The 17,788-nt window shown below is 42.3% G+C and overlaps 1 protein-coding gene across 3 annotated transcripts in view; it reads right to left on the bottom strand.

Moving 5' to 3' along the window:
• The window catches only part of SLC44A1 (solute carrier family 44 member 1), a 219,827-nt gene extending 206,032 nt beyond the window's left edge, over positions 1–13,795 (bottom strand). The window contains exon 1 of one of the 3 annotated variants that reach the window (XM_065946994.1): positions 13,470–13,795. In XM_065946994.1, coding sequence (XP_065803066.1) covers positions 13,470–13,505 — 36 coding nt within the window. In that variant the 5' untranslated portion in view covers positions 13,506–13,795. The remainder of the gene's footprint in view (positions 1–13,469) is intronic. The other 2 variants (XM_065946996.1, XM_065946995.1) reach the window with 2 other exon arrangements.
• Between the last annotated feature and the right edge of the window lie 3,993 nt (positions 13,796–17,788).

The raw sequence follows: 17,788 nt of genomic DNA, 5'->3' as shown, positions 1-17,788 counted from the left end.
TAAAACATTATTACCAAAACTAGAATTGCACTCAATCTTAAAATGAAGTATCTTATTAAAATATTATTCCCATATCTTCATAACTGAAATCTGCTTCAACCACCAATGTCTATTCCAAATGTTTTTCTTCACATAAAAGTAGGGTTAGTTTCAAAATATATTGAATATATTAGGCTTTCAAACTTGTTGATGTTTTCAGACTGTTTTCCAACACATGATGTTTTTAGAGTTTATGAACAGACAAAATCACGTGCAATATTTCAAAATCCATTTGGAAAAAACTGAGGTTTTAAACTGAAGTTTAGTTTAAAAAACAAACTCCAGCTTTCGCTCTAGTGGTAAAAAGATCTCTGCCTTTGTAATTTGATCTTTAAGTGCATGCAAATCATTTGTGCCATAGTTCTAAACTTCACCATGACCATTTTCTTCACCTTCTCCTTTCTTACTGCTCTCCTGAGCCTTTCTGATACTTGATATTAAATAGTATCAATTTAATTAATTAAATACAATACATTAACCCTTCCAAAGGCGATGGATCTACCAAGACTATATATAGATGCTTTCGAAATGTAGTGTTGGAGAAGACTCTTGAGAGTCCCTTAGACAGCAAGGAGACCAAACCAGTCAATCTTAAAGTAAATCACCCCTGAATATTCATTGGAAGGACTGAGGCTGAAGCTCCAACACTCTGGCCACATGATGCAAAGAGCCAACTCATTGGAAAAGACCCTGATGCTGGGAAAGGCTGAAGGCAGAAGGAGAAGAGCGTGACAGAGGATGAGATGGTTGGATATCATCACCGATTCAATGGACATGAACTTGGGCAAACTTCAGGAGACGGTGAAGGACAGGGAAGCCTGGCAAGCTGTAGTCCATGGAGTTGCAAAGAGTTGAACACAGCTTGGGGACTGAACAACAACAACAATATATGTATAGATATATCTATTCCTTACTAAAACTGTATATTTGATAATCTGAGTTATGAGAAAACTGTAGTTTTCTAAATTGTAGTCACATTTAGTAAATATACTGCCACAGTAGACTTGCTCTTAGAGCATGTAGAAGGGCCCAGGAGGAAATGCAAAGCAGTCAAGGTCCCCAGAGTCTGAAGTTTATAACCACCACTTACATAGACTTGGAGGCAAACTGTCACAGTCTGACCGCTAGTTTAGGGTGCAGTGACTGAAAGCCAACACCCCTCTCTTCCTCCCCGCCCCCCGCCCCAACACAGCCCTGCCAAACACACACTTTAAAGCCAGAGTAAATAGTACAATCTCTGAATTTTAGGGAAGAAATACTGCTATCTAAGCTACATTTAATATACTATTTAAATATAGTTCTCAGTACAACAGATGGAAGAGAATGCAGTAGGAAATGCACAGGCTTTGAACCACCCCAGCCTTTACACGCCTTCAGGGACCTTGGACAAGCTGCCTAAACTCTCTGAGCCTCAGTTTCTCTCTCCCTCTTTTTTTTTAAGATTATAGTTGATTTATAATGTTGTGTTAGCTTCAAGTGTACAGAGAAGGGCTTCAGAATATACATATATTTTCTGACTTTTCTGACTCTTTTCCACTATAAATTATTGTGACATACTGAATATAGCTCCCTCTGCTATACAGGAGGTCATTAATCTATTTTATATATAGCAGTGTGTACACATTAATCCCAAACTCTTAATTTATCCCCCTGCCTTTCTCTTTTGGTAACCATTAGTTTGTTTTCTATTTCTGGTTTGTAAATAAGTTCATTTGTATCATTTTTTAGATTCCACATATAAGTAGTATCATATTTTTCATTCTCTGTTCTTACTTCACCTAACATGATAATCTGTGTCCATCCATGTTGCTGCAAATGGAGCTTCAGTTTCCTAATATGTAAAATGGGGCTAAAACTGACACTCATCTCTGAGTTGCAAAAATACGGTGAAATTTATTATATGACAGCAGACAACTAGGACTGGAAGCAGGGAAAACCCAGAGGTCTACTCTCATATTCCATGCCGTTGCTTCCCCCTGGGAGACCACCCATCCTTACAGCATCTCCTTTATGCACATGACTTAGAACATTTTCTGAAATCCAATTCGAGATATTCTGTTGCCTGGGAAAGTGCTACATGGAGGTATTACTATCATCTCAATCTCAGTTCACACAAAATTAAATTCATCTTCCCCTCCCCATATTCTAGTCTCCATCTCAACTCCCTTGTCTATCAATTATAATACCCTTCTTCCATTATACAGTGTTCTGAACTGGTTTTATCCCTCTCCTTTATCCCACATATCCAGGTTAAGTCAGGAAAATCTGTCCTATTTCAGTTGTGTAATGTCTCTCTGTTCCCCATTTATACTGTTGGTTCAAGTTACTGAACGGCTTCCAGGGTGGCCTCTCTTTCCCCTTCTCTCACTTCAAGCACAGGCAAGGCTCAGATTATTCTTCCTTAAGTCACTCAGAAAAACCCCTCATGACCGCCATTTCTCTCTCCTTCGAACAGCGGAGTCTTCCCTACATGTAACCCTCTTTCTACCCTGGCCAGGTCCCTTTTCCAAACCAACAGTTAAAGGCTGCTGTACCTTTGTTCAAGCCGTTCCTTTCACTGAAATGTCCTTTCTTGTCCCTGCTTTCTACTAATAGCTGTCTATCCTCCCACTCTTTCTAAACCTATCCTTAAAAGACAAATCAAGGGTGATTTTCAGGAAGCCCACTCTCCATCTAGTCTATTCTTTCCTAACTTCTCCAACCCCTGAACCCTCAACCACACCCAATTTAACCTCTCCTTATTGCTGTTCACTGCGCCCTTAATACTCATCTCCTAGACACGATTTTAGTATTTTGAAAGTTTGGGTCCCTTTTCGAAAAGTCAAATACAGGATTGTTTTAGGGTAGTATTAATGGATAGAACACCTAAAAGACTTAGTTTACATTTATATCATAAGATATTTTCAAACGTTGTTCAGTTTGCTACAAGTCTGTAAGACAGGTTTTATCATTACTCCCATTTTATACCTGAGGAAAATGAGGCACAAAAATGTTAAAGAATTTGGCCCAAATAACTCCTTTGGTGACAGAGCCGAGCTTTAAACCCATAGTCTGGCTATACAGCCCATACTCCTGCCAGTACACAACAGTGTTTAATTCTCAGATTCCAATAGCCCTTTAGAACAGCAGTAGGGGAAGAACTTAGGGAAAGTATGGCAAAAGGCTACTTGTCCATTAAGAGACGATCATTTCGTTGGGGATGGCGAAGGGAGACACATATAACAGACTAAATTCAACTGAATTTTATATTAAGAAAATTTTACATCAACAACATTATGTTGGGCTTTCCTGGTGGCTCAGGGGTAAAGAATCCGCCTGCCAACGCAAGAGGCACAGGTTCGATCGCTGATCTGGGAAGATCCCACACGCCTTGAAGCAACGGAGCCCTGTGGGGCTACTGAGCCTGTGCCCCAGAGGCATCAAGCCACGACTACCGAAGCACGCACACCCCAGGGCCTGTGCTCTGCAATAAGAGAAGCCACTGCAGTGAGGAGCCTGCACACGGCAGCTAGAGAGGAGCCCCATTCGCCACAGTTGGAGAAAAGCAACAAAGACCCAGCGCAGCCAAAATGATAATAATAATAAAGTAAATTTTTAAAATATGTATTATGTTTAAAAGTAAACTATTTTTGCTATTATAAATAATGCCACATGTAAAGATCCTGGCATCTAGCATTTACTATACTCTTGGATTACTAAAGGGTGTCAAATTTTTTAGGGCCTTCAATATATGTCATCAAACAGTGTCCCAAGAGGGTCAAACCAGTTATTCAGCAAATCAATAAAGTATACTTGAGTCAAAACCACATGAGCAATTAATATTATTCTGTTAACTTTAACCAAAGGTACAGATGAAAAGGGTGTCTATGTGCCCTTAATTTGACTTATCAACAAGATTGAACATATTTACATATTAGTTTACTAATTCTCCTTCCGTAAACTAGGTATTTGTTGCAAAGATGCAATTTTTATACCATAAGAGCTCTTTGTATCATAGAGATATCCTAAATTATGATGTGAATCTTCAGTCTTACTATTGCTTTACCAAAAAACAAAAATACCCCAAATTAAACAGCAGGTGGGGAAAAAAAGGACACTCTCTTTCTACTTTTCTATTCTAGTAATATTCTACTCAGTATTGTGGCTCCTTAAGTCCATCAGACAGGGGCAGAAAGAAAGGGAAGGAAAAAGAAAACTTTAGGGGAAAGAAAGGGAAAAGAAAGAAAAAATGAGGACTAATCGGACAGAGATAAACACATACAGAAGTAAGAAGAGGCAGAAAAGGAAACCAGAGAGCTTGAGAGGGAAAAGGTTATAGTAACACCAAGGTTCACTTGGTGCCCACTGGTTGTGGGAATTCTGATTAGCTATTTAACCATTATTCCAACCTTAAACGCTCTTCTTTATCCAGAAGCTATGCCTGCCTCGTAACAGGAAAGCAGCAGCTAGTGTGGGAAAAAGAGAAAGATGGGGCTTAGGCAGTGGCTAGGAGGCACTAGTGGTGAAGAACACGCCTGGCATGCAGGAGACATGAGAAACATGGGTTCGGTCCCTGGGTGGGGAAGACCCCCTGCAGGAGGGCACAGCAACCCACTCCAGTGTTCTTGCCCGGAGAATCTCATGGAGAGGAGCCTGCCGGGCTCCAGTCCATAGGGTCACAAAGTGGACACGACTGAAGCAACTTAGCACGCACAGAGCAGTATTACTGAGGAAATAGAAAGATGACTCTGTGACTTTTGACTAGCAACTGTGAAGTTTTATAATGGAGCTATAAGCAAAATATTAGGAAACACTATTTTATAGGCAGAGGAAATCAGCAAAACTATATAGCAGATATCAGTGGCTGCCTACCCAGTCACCATTCTCCCCAGTCCTCCCAGCCTGGCTGGCGGTGTCCTAATTTTATTCTGGTGTTGCTTCACCCTCTACTTGACTCAGAGGGAAATCCTGGTTAGCCTAAACCAGTCACCACAGCCGTGCCTCCCCCTTGCTACAGATTGTTTAAAGATGAGTATACAGCCCTCCCTAACTCCTGTTGAAAGAAAAACCACTGGAAGTTGTCAGCTCAGCATACACGAGTCTTCCAAAAGAGTCACATCCATCTTGGGATCACAAGGGGAGCCAAATGAGGGAAATGTACCTTCCATAAATGACAAAAAGAGAGAGAACTCAGGTCCTTATGGATGTTATGTCATCAAGCCAAAGAACTAACCCAGCTGAAAGCCAGCCCACCTCTCAACTTGTAAGAGATAAGTTTCCCTTAATGTTTAGCTATCTAGATTTATGGTTTTTCATTTCTTAAAGCTGAATCATTCTTAAGTGATTCATAATGAAAAATCTTACAAGGATCGTGATTGTTATCATTACCATTATCATAATGCTACCAAAAAAAGGAAGATACTTTAATATCTTCCCTGCTACTTGAATATCTCAAAGTAAACAGGTATTTTCAATTTTTCCATCTTTTTGCTGTTTCCTTATTTTACATTATAATGTATCCAGAAATCACACACTTCTGTTCAACAATTTACAGCATATCTCACAACCTCAAAAATTAAGATAGAAATAGCTTTTAATAGTTTCCTTACTAGATAGATGTCTAAGTATTTAGTTGTGGGATACTGTAGTAATATCATTTTCACACACACACCAAAAAATTCCAGCAATTTATCAGCCAAAAGTTTAAACGTAAATCTTATTTAACAGCTGATATGAAAACAGAAAGGAGCCCACAAAGGGGAAAAGACTAACACCGCCTAACTCCAGTTCAGTTCAGTCACTCAGTCGTGCGGCCCCCTGGACTGCAGCACGCCAGGCTTCCCTGTCCATCAACAACTCACCTCCTAACTTACACCTTTACAAGTACACTTGCTTCACACATGAGATGTATACCTGCAACAGACAAGCTGCTTAAGACAGCTGCTAAGACTTCTGTTGAGAATCTTCTTCGAAAGCAGTTGTCCTTTTAAGGAATTCCCTGATGTTCCAGTACTGAGTCAGTGCCTTCACTGCCAGGGTCTGGGTTCAATTCCTGGTTGGAGAACTAGGATCCCGCAAGCCATGTGGCAAGGTCAGAAAGAAAGAATCTGTCCCCTTAAAAAAATTTTTATATTAAATTTAAAACATCAGAGTTACTAAGGTTGGAGCTCATACACATCCAACCATGAAAGGAAAATTTGTTCAAATCTCCTCAAATTTCAAAGTTCAAATTTCACAAGCACCTATCATGTACCAGGTACCAGCTAAGCACAGAGAATGTCAGCAATGAACAAAGCATACGTGGTCCCTCTCCTCATCAGCTCAGTCTAGACCAGAGGTCAGCGAACATTTTCCCCATAGAGGCACAGAATAAATATTTACACTTGCAAGCCACAAGGTCTCTGTCACAACTAACCACTCAACTCTGCCACTGTAACGTAAGAGCAGCTATAGACACTGTATAAATGTGTGGCTGCATCAATAAACCCTTATTTGTGGACAATGAAATTCAGTTATACAATTTTTATGAAATAATTTCTCATGCAAAGATGGTTAACTTTTTTCACCCATCTGAATATATACAGATACCACTTTTAGCATTATTAGTTTGTAAGCCATACAAAGATTTGGCACATGGGCTGTAGTTTTGCCAACTCCTGGACTAGATATTAACCATATAATTATGTATTGCTTTAGGTGTTCATAGGTAAAATATATAAGGCTGTAAGAACTTAATGAGGAGTCATGGCCTAGTTTGAAGGATCAAGGAAGTCTTTTCCCAACAAGAGACTCTGAGACTGAAACTTGAAGGATAAGTATCAGTCAGCCAAAGACTAGGGAGAAAAGCAAAGAGCCTCCCAGACAAGTGAAAAGCATGTGCAAAACCCTAAAAGAAAAACAAAGTCTACTGAAGAATCTGTGAGACTGGATTACAAAGATTAAAGAGAAACATGGTAGGAGTTGACAGCGACGCTGGAGAGAGGTACAGACCAGGCCACACAGCACTGCTGGTTAGTTTCAGCTGATTCTGGTCTCTGTCTTAAGAGTAATCAGAAACCATTAAAGGGTTTCAGGTAGGTGGGGGACACAATCCCACACAGCTTTTGATTTTTCAAAGCGATCATTAGGACTGCAGTGTGGAGAAAAATCAGAAGGAAGCATGAATGAACATTGGGTAACCTAGAAGCAAAGTTCTGGCCAGAGATGACAGCAGCTTAGATTGGGGGACTTGTAGTGGAATTCAGAAGGTAAGAGAGACAAGACATGGTGACTAGATATGGAATAACCAGAAGCAGGTTTCCCACAAATCTCAGGTTTCCAGTTTCCATACCATGATACTGGTGTCATTCAGTGAACCAAAGATGCTGAAAAAGATGCGTGTATCTGTGTCTACATACTTTGAGTTTAGTTTTCACACACTGAGTTTGAGGTGCCTACAAGACATTCTAGTGGAGGAGCTAAGGAATCAGTGGATATATAGTTTTGAAGCCAGGATAAAGTTGGTTTCAGTTCAGTAATTTAGTTTGAGAACTGTCGGCAAATGGGTTGTAACTAAAACCATAGAAGGAGATGGAATTATCACAGAAAGGGTATGTAAGAGTGGTTTTCAACCTTGGCAAAGCATGAAAATCATCAGGGCAACTTTAAAACTTTTTGAGGCTCAGGTAGTACCCCTGGACCAAGGAAATCAGAATCTCTGAAAGGAGGACCCAGGAATCCTGTGGTGTTTTTTGTTGTTGTTTTTTTTAACATCCTAAGTGTTTCAAAATGGCAACCCACTCCAGTACTCTTGCCTGGAGAATCCCATGGAGGGAGGAGCTGGTAGGCTACAGTCCACGGGGTTGCGAAGAGTCAGACACGACTGAGCGACTTCACGTCACTTCACTTAAGTGTTTCCAATGTGGTGTCAAGACTGCAAAGATAAGACTTAAGACATTAAGGATTAAAGGTAACTACAGAAAGATTAAGAGACTAAGTGGGTTTCGGGAGTTCCCTCACGGTCCAGTGGGTTAAGAGTCTGCACTTCCATTGCAAGGGGTGTAGGTTTGATCCCTGGTCTAAGATCAGGGATCTGGGAAACTAAGATTCCACATGCCTCCTGGAGAGGCAAAAAAAGAAAAAAAAAGACAGAGATAGAGAGTGACTAAGTAGGTTTCTAGTTTGAGTTACCTCATAATGTATCTTTCCGACCTCAGACTTCATATCTCTACATTCCAGTTTAGTTCAATAGAAAAGACAGTAAGCGGTTCTAGTTTATCTCTAATAGTCCTGAGAACCCCAAAAATCTGAGTCAAAGTTATGAAACTGAAATAATTCCTCCCTCTACAGGAAGGGGTTGGGGAGAAAGGAGATGGCTAAATATTGAGTTGGCCAGAAAGTTTGTTTGGGATTTTCCATAACATTTACTAACCAATTACCAGGAGTAGCATATAATATAGAATATATTTCTATAAATAAATATCCTCCAAGCCAATAACATTTCTAAATGATAGGACTTGATGGTACTTGATGGTATCTGTTAAGCCTGGGAACTTTCTAACTGAACTAGTTTTGCTTATTATACCATGTTGCTCCCTATCTAGTAACTCCAGCAAGTTCAAAATCGCATGACTTGAACTTGCACATTCCTCTTTCAAAATGTTATTGAGCGGACCTTTTCTAAAGATAAAATGAACTACAATTTAAGATATGGGAAGCATATATGTGAACACAGAAACAGAAGCACAGGACTCAGATTCAAGACAAGGGTAAAGATTGGATCGATCCCTTAGTAGCTCAGAGACTGCAGCCAAGTCTCAACTAACATCCAACTCTCAACTTCCTCAGCTGTAAATGGAAGTAAAGTCGACTTCAGAATTACTGGAGAAGTTGAAATGTGAAAAGGGCTGTGAAAAATAGCCATGCAAAAAGTCTCATCATTTTTACATTACTTTCCAGCCAATTTTAATATTAACAATTGATTTATGTATTTTAAGGAATGGATCTTCTATGCTTGGGCATCCCTGGGGGTTCAGATGGTAAAGATTCGCCTGCAGTGTGGGAGACCTGGGTTTGATCCCTGGGTTGGGAAGATCCCCTGGAGGAGGGCATGGCAACCCACTCCAGTATTCTTGCCTGGAGACTCCCATGGACAGAGGAGTCTGGTGGGCTACAGCCCACAGGGTCACAGAGAGTCCGACACGACTGGGCAACTAGGCACAGCACACGCTAACAGCACAGGATTTGGGAGACAAAAACAGTCTTCATGCTATGGGTTTTTTTGTTTCAGTTAGAACAGGCATATTTTGTTGGGCACATTTTAATAGAATAACTTTGTCTCTGTTGGTAATTCCCACTACTCTTCAATTTTCATTTTTAACCTCTGACTTCAAATTCCACAAAGCAGGAGACTACAGTTACTATTAAAATTCTTTTAAAGAACAGTTAACATTCTTAAAAGTTAACTAGTGTTTGTGAACCACTTGATTGTTTCTCATTTTTCATTTCATCCCAAGACAAGATACTAGAGCTAGAAAAACACAGTTAAATATGGAGCTCTCAATTTGACGACATGGGACAAGACCAGAGACAAGAACAACCTCTCCAACAGACAGAAGGGGCAGTTTGTTCAACAAGAAAGATTATCCTCCATCCCTCTCACAATTTCTAAGGTTAGAACCAAAGGACACAGAACTTCAGAGCACTTGCAAAATCTCCTGACTTCCAAAGCACTACTGTGAGAAATAATGATCTAGCCATTAACGACAAAGACTTTTGACAACTCGCTAAGTAATCTTTCAAAAGCCTCCTTCATTCAAACTGGTTTGTCAATGGGAAAGAACATTTCATAAATCTGAAGATTTACAAGTGAACTTTGAAGTTTAACATTACAAGAATAGAAATTATGTCAGGTTATAACAGAACAAACGAATTATGGAGAGTTGGGAATAAATTTTAAGAGTCTTAGGGAGGATTAGTGCTGTAAAAAGAAACTCAAGACTATCTCACTTTTATGTTCCCTTCAAAGAGATTTTTAGGCAAAGGCTATCATGTACTGGCTTGTCTTGAGCAACTACTAGTATTAGCAAGTAACCTGCAGTGGTCACTAATAAGAAAACAAAACATAATTAAGAGTTCTATAAACATTTCTAAGAGTTCTTAAGATTCTTAGATACACATATCTGATACAGTACAAATAATTTTGCCAATAATTTCCTCCTTAAACAATGAAATGCAAGTAGGTACAGAATGTGACACTTTAGCTAAATCCAAAAGCAGGATAATTATTTTGAAGACAAATTATGATATTCAGACACTGCCAAGAAAATGAAAATAATACCTAAATAGACTACAAGAGATGAAACAGTTTGGAAGACAATAACTCTTTTATGAGAGTCTACAATATAGGTAAGAGACTATGAGGGAAAATAAATTATATGTATTTCAAAAGTGAATCCCTACTACAAAAAGGAAACGCACTGTATTTACAATGATAAAACCTGCCAGGGCTTTAAAGTTGCCGACGATACCACTGAGAAAAGCTAAGCTGAACTGCAGATTACCCCAGAGCATGTTGTTCTGATGTGCTGTGCAGGTTATCATTAGAGTTTGCAGACAAGCTCCTTTAAGACGTTTTAGCCACTGCTCCAACTAAAACATAAGCACTGAGCACCAGTAGCAAAGAAAAAACCTGCTCAATTTTGCAAACTGACAGTCCCATTGAAAGAATAGGATGGAATGTGGAAAGGCAAGTGAATTTTAACTTAAAACAGTTCAAATTTGAACGTAGAAGAGAATGGCTTGGAGACACTAGTCAACCAGCTCATGGAAGTGGAACAGCACAAGGTCCAGGGCTGGATTCATATTAAATGTTACTTGCCAGCCAAATGTTCCAATCTGTGTATCTATATTCTGTTCATTGACTACTGCTGAGCCACTATCATGTACAAGGTATAGTAAGGCACTGCAATGAATACAAACTTGTGGAAAACAAAAAGAGTTCCTACATTCAAGAAGTTTACAATCCAATAGAAGGGATGAAAGAAACATTGTGCCTGAGAATACAATCCAGGCCTCTTAGAGAAATTCATAGTGATGTGGAGGCTCACATTTAGAGAAGATGTGCAGCTGCATCCCTTTTTGGTTTCAACACAACACATATAGATACTATATTATCCCAACTGATGATGTTCCTGCAAGGAGCATTAAAATGCAGCAGATTGATAACATTTCACAAATAAAGAATGATGCAAAACCTCAAATAAGGGAGAAAAAAAACACGATGACCTGCTCTTTGGCACAAAACTTGCTTCTCAATGCTCCATTGAACACTACAAGTCCCTAAAGCTGAACTTAAGGGCATGTGACAGCTGTTGATTGGCTATAGGAAACCACAGGGGCAAAAAAAAAACAACAACAAAAACAACGCACCCCTCAGGGTGCATGACGTGCGTCTTGTCTGTAGAACACAGCATGAAGCAAACAGTGGCTGCAAGAAGAGGAAAAAACAAGGAAAATACGTGTGACAGCATTCCGAAAAGTAAGATGTGGAGCTAGTCAAATGCAAGATCTGTTGAGTTGGGGTCCAGCATCCATCCCTCCCAAATTTAACTGATTATAAACATGGAACAAGCCATCCATAAACTATCCAATACTTTCCTGTCTCTAAGGTATTTCATGTCCAAAAGAGGATACATAGTAAACCAATTCTTCAGAGAAAGGCAACAGCAAAGATACCATTTTTGTCAAAATAATATTTAAGTAAATATTAGACCAACAGCACCCAATTAGATTCCTCTCTCTCCCCAAAAACCTCTAACCAGTTGAAAGGAATTGTGTGATTCCACACCTTTATCTGTTAATATGAAAACTATAGACCTCTCCCTCCTAACATCACTATTTATAGTTTTTCTTTGTTATTCTAACTGAACAGTAAGGTTTAACTAACTAACCCAATCAGCCTGACTATGATCCTAATAGGAAAAGGAAAAAAAAAAAAACACGAGTAAGCAAACACCCAAAAAAGAAATGGACAAATAGGATGGATATTTAATAAAACATAGATGTCCTCAATTCATCTGCAATTCCAGTCATTTGCTGACAGATCTCAGATTTTCAGAACAAGTATGCAGGTTATTTAAAACTGAGTTATATATAGTCATTTAGCAGTAGCAAAACACTTCTGGCATTATCACAGATGCTAGATCTCTGAAGGAATTTTTTTCCCCCAAACTAGCGTTTTTCTTCACCAAGAACGGACGACCCTTTATTTCTAAAAACAAGAGTCCTTGTCTCCCCCTCAAAACAAACAAATCAAAGACCATAGTTAAATTCTAAGCTAATGAAACTGTGAGATTACATCCCAGGCATTGTCAGAGCCTATTTTTCATACACCACCACCAGACAGTTTGATGCAGTATTCCTGATTGCTTTTTATCGTATTTGTAAATACACTCACTAATCCACTAAATTAGGTAATTTACAAACAGGTCCTCTCAGTTATTAGCGGACAGCAGTCAAGTCCTATTACATCTGATCCTTATACAGTTGTCTAAAACATTTCTATCCAGGTTAAGGGCTCCGATCGGCAAGAGAGAGAGGCAGGTTAGCGAAATTTGGATGGGGGCAGGGTAGACGCTGGGAGAAATCTCTGCATCTCAGCCCTCAGCGACAACACTCAGCCAGTGTGCCCACAGAAAAACTAAATTCGGCACCTCTTCCTCCTGTTACACTGGCAACAAAGAGGGAGTTTCCGTAACGCTCCCGTCACCCTCCAGGTGCCCAATCTCCTTCCCAGCGCAATCCCCGCGCTCCCGCAGGGGCCTCGGTGTGCGAAGAGGCCTGGGTGTCTGAGGTCAAGGCACAAAGGGGGGATGGGGTGGGAGGCGAGCCGCTGGAATCTGGGAAACCGGGTCGTAGGAGGGCTCCGGGATCCTCTTAAACGCTTGAACCTGGGCCGGGGGCAGCCGGCAGGAGAAAAGGGACAGAATCTCCAATAGAGCAGAAACTGTAATAAGGTGGGAGATGGGGCGAACAGCCCAAGCTGGAGCTACTCCTCCAGGAAGCACAGAGGATAGTCTGTAGATGTGGAGCGGGCGGACTCCAAGGAGGTGGGAAGCGAGGAGGCAGGCCCGGAAGACGAAGGAAGGGGGGGTGCCACCTGGGGCAGAGAGCAGGCGTCCTTGTTGCCTCTACCTGCGGGCTGGCGGGACGCGCCGCTCAGGTGTGACTAGGAGGCGGCGGCCAAGTCTGCAAGGGGCGCCCCGGGGGCCGCGCTGAGGCGCCTGCCAGTCGGCTGCCCTGGGAGCCAGCGCGGGGGCTACGGCGGGACAGGGGGAGGTGCGGGTGGGGGGCGTCTCTGGAGTGCACGGTGGGCTGAAGGGAAGCTCGCGGGTCGTGGAAGGCGGCGGGCGCCCGCCGCGCGGCGCGGGGGAAGCATCCGGGCGGGCGGCCGGGAGGCGGGAGCCCCTCACCTGCGCGGCTGAGGAGGCGGAGCTGCAGCAGCCCATGGCGGGGCCGGAGGAGCCCGGAGGCGGCGCCGGGCGCGCAGCTACGCCCCGGAGCCTCTCGGCATGCGAGCCGGCGGGCGCCCGGGGAGGGCGCGGCCTGGCCCCACACGACTCGACGGCGGCGGCGGCGGCGGGTACTCAGGAGGCGGCGCGGCTCGGGGCGGGCGCCGACCACATCCCCCGGCGGCGGTGGCAGCGGCTGCGGCTGTGGCTGCGCGGCTCCTGCTCCGCTCCTGCTGCTGCAGCTGCTCCCCAGCGGAAAGGGGCGGGCGGCGGCGGCGGCGGCGCCTCCCCCTGTCCCCCGCCTCCCGCCTCCCGCGCCCAGTCCCTCTCCCGCTCCCTCTCCCGGGCCGCCGCCTCCTCAGCGCCGCGCGCGTCTCCCATCAGACTCCCCGCCCCCAGTGCAGCGCCGCGCGGGCGGCCGGGCGGCTGCGGCCAAAACTAGGCCGGGCCCTTCGGCGCGCGTCGGAGCCTGCGCGGTACCGAGCCCATTTAGCTGTGGCACCGAGGCAGAGCGCTACCTCTGCGCGAGAGGGCGCCTGAGTCTGGGGCGCACGAGGGCTGGGCAGGCTCGCAGCCGAAATGGGGTCGGGTTGTTTCCGGACCCAGGAGGCACGGGCGAGGCTTGCGGAGCTGTTCTGTATCCCTATTGGGCTTGCAACCCGAGGACCCACCCTAATGGTTTCTTACCTCTCAGGTGACTGATTTTTATCCAGAGGAAAGAGTACGCAGTAACCCCGTGGAGAAGTACTATGTGATAGAGGACAAGGAGAAACAAGCATCTGTTGCTACTCGCCCCATTTTGCTGATATGGAAACTATGTCTTGAAGGCACCGAGAGTTTGATGGAATGCACCCAAGGTCGAAATTGTTATAGAGGGACGAAAATAAGGAAAAGGGAAAAAATTCTCCAGGTCTCTTAATTCAGAGACATACTGGATCTGAACGAAACTTTACACAGAATAGTCCACACACACACACACACACACACAAATGAGTATTAATTCATCATATTAAAACATACGTATACCGCAGGTATACTAAGTTCCAGTAATTTACAAGCACTGGGAATAAAGAGGTGAACCAAACGACCAAAGTTCCTGCTGTCTTAAAAGTCCTTGTTGTTCCGCGAATATGCTAGGCAGTATCAGCAAGTTAAGAGTAAGTACTTAGCTGTCACCATCTTCAAGAACTACAACCCCAAGAGGCTGAGAAAGTGTGATATGAGAACAGTTAAAATGTGGTAGGAATAAAACTATAGATCATGCTTAATATTAGAACCACTTACGAGGCACTGTTTTAAGCTTTTTCATGTTTCCCTTCATCCTGTCAAAAGAATGTCTTAAAGACAGAATCAGTTAGGGGAAAAAAACTTATTTGCAAAGGTGCAAAGGAGACTAGAAGGCCTGACTGCCAAATGAAAGACTGCAAGTTTTAAAGATTACTCAAAAGCTAAGGGGGGAGGAAACAGTACAGAAATAAGCTGACTTCAGGTGCACTGAAAGGGAATGGAAGCAAAGGAAAATCAAGATGGGAACCTAGGGACCACGAAAGGAAAGGCCAAAGAGGAATTCCCAGTTGGTGTGTTTCAAGTCGTTAGGTCTGTTACCAGGGATGAATCATTTCTCTAAGCCCCTTTCTCCTGCTCTGTGAAAAACCGGTGATAAGGATGACCAGAAAGAGCTGTTGTCAAGACTAAACACTATATGAAAGCAGCTAGTAGGACAGTAGGGGCTTCCGGGTGGCGCTAGTGGTAAAAAACCCACCTGCCAATATAGTAGACCTGGGTTCCATCCCTGGGTCAGGAAGATCCCCTGGAGAAGAGAACGGCAACCCACTCCAGTGTTCTTTCCTGGAGAATTCCATGGGCAGAGAAGCCTGGTGAGCTACAGTCCGTGGGGTTGGAAAGAGTCGGACATGACTGAGTGACTATGTATTTTCAGTAGGACAGTAAGGACTCAGTAAGTACTGCTTGAGATTATTAATTCTTCCTCTGCATTCTCCCTATGTTCCCTTCCAATTTTATCAGAGGGTCAACCGTACCTCTGGGCTGTGAATCCTAAGGGTGTTACCATTAGGCCATTAAATAGAAGTGAAAAAAAATAATACTTCAATGGCTCTGGTCCCAATTCTGATTGTGAACTCCACAATTAGATTGTCAACTCCCTGAAAACAAGCTATAGCATTTTTTTCCTTTGTATCTTTCTCAGTTCTCAATTGTTTGTTAATTATTCAATGCAACCAGGAATTTTAAAAAACCTTCCCTTGAGATTTTCCCTCAAAGTGTCAAAGTACATCTTGTTTTTTAACTGAGGGAGGAGGCTGAAAGTAAAATTACAGTCTTAAACAAGAAGCCATCTGTCTTGCTTCTTTATAATCAAGGAGAGGGGAGTTTGTTTCTCTTAGCAGTATCAATATGGGAGCATTTCTTTCAGATTATAAAAATCTTTTTGGCTAGTATATTAATTCTATGTAGTAGTTAGTGTTTATTTTGTAATTAGAACTGCAGAATCTGATAAATACATAACAGACTGTGGCAGTGCTTCAGAAAAAAAAGTTCATTTCATATTTTTTGGAGGTGTCTTTCCAGACAAGGATGATAGGTGAATATAATTGAAAGGCAGCACATTCCTCTGCTCTTTGACTGATCTGAATTCCAGTTTTCCTTTTAAGCGTTAATGGAACTATGAGTTCTCAGGTTCTGCTAGGTACTTTGTAAATATACTAATTATGTATATATGCACCACATATGCATATGAATGTGATGTTTTTAAGCTATACCTTGTCATCAACATGAGAGAAACAGCTCCCCAATTGATATTCTGTACCTTCGAAGAATGAGTCTCTTTCCCTCATGCCCAAAGAAGCCTCATAAAAGGAATGATTTAGAAGGGGGCAAATTACTGTTCCTTTTCATTCTCTCTCATAAACAAGCTCACACGGCATTCAGTGAAATTAAACTACATCAAATACACGTGAAAGGATCACTCTAGCTGGTGATTGGGGTACTGATCTTATCACCATGAGATGTCATTGAGGCAAACCACTTGAGGAGGACTCAGGTTTTTTCTTTTGAGAAAAAGAGGAGTTTAAAAAAAAAAAAAACTTATGTAAGAACAACATCTACACTAACCAGAATAAAATTATAAGGTCTATCAATCTTGCTGCTGCAGGGTAAAATCAGATCACCAGCTGAGCCAGCCAGAAATGCTTCCCAGTGGTCTAGTATTGCATAATTGGCCGTGTGAATTTCAGTGTTTCCAGCTTCAAATGGAGGGCTCGGTGCTGGTCACTCACCTAGGGAAAACATGGAACTAATGGTCTTTCCAGATATTAATAAAGCCCAACTCATTGTTCACATGATTTCAGGTTTGGGGGGTAAAAGAAATTTAGGTGCATCTATATGTGTGTATGTCTGTAACTGCTCAGAGGAGTCCTTTATTACAGTTTTTTTTTCTTTTTTTGTGGCATTTGGTACTTTGGCTGTGTTGTTTACGTTTTAGCACACACTGTGTTCACAGTCCCATCCCACCAAAAGCACGTTTGCCTCAGCAGAGCCCTCACTTCCAGCTCTGCCTCACAGCCTCCTCCTGGAAGCTGTTCCCATATCACCCCTGGGAAATGCTCCAAAAGTGAAAACTAACTGTAACCAAAAGGGCTGTAACTGTTCATTCATTACCAGAGAGGCAAGATCAGGTCTCTATTTGAAAAGATTGAAATGTATCCCAGCCTCCTAGTTAAACCCTGAAGTTAGAAACCCCGGAAAAGAGCTTCCCAGAACTCAGGTATGTGACAGAAGAAGAAAACCTTGTTCCCAGGCAGCTCCTGGCGAGAATCATTGTTCCTTAGCTTTGCAACTTTGCTCCTGCCCACACTTGTAAGCTGGTTTCACCAGCGTTAATTAAAAACTCTGGCTTTTATTTATTTTCACTGAGATTCCCATTATAAGATCAAACAACATTTAAGTTCTCTAAAAATACTTGCTGTGAACTTGTGTTCATAGGGGTGTGGCACTTCCCTATTACTTTTCTGAAGGCCATTTTTTAAAACTCTGTAGGTATTCATTTATCCGATTTGTTTTATTGAGTCTCTTTTATGAACTAAGCACATTTGATTAAGTATCTTGTATGCCTGGCGTGCTGCAGTCCATGGGGGTCACAGAGAGGCGACCACAACTTAGCGACTGAACAAAACCAACAAAAACGCTAACTTGAGTCCCAGGGATTTGACCTGTTTCTAACATAAAACTAGTGTTGCTTTTTTTAATGTATAATTTTATTTATT

This window comes from Muntiacus reevesi, chromosome 10 (genome assembly GCF_963930625.1).
Source record: "Muntiacus reevesi chromosome 10, mMunRee1.1, whole genome shotgun sequence".
In the NCBI taxonomy this organism is placed as follows: Eukaryota; Metazoa; Chordata; class Mammalia; order Artiodactyla; family Cervidae; genus Muntiacus; species Muntiacus reevesi.
This window is presented reverse-complemented; position numbering and strand designations above follow the sequence as displayed.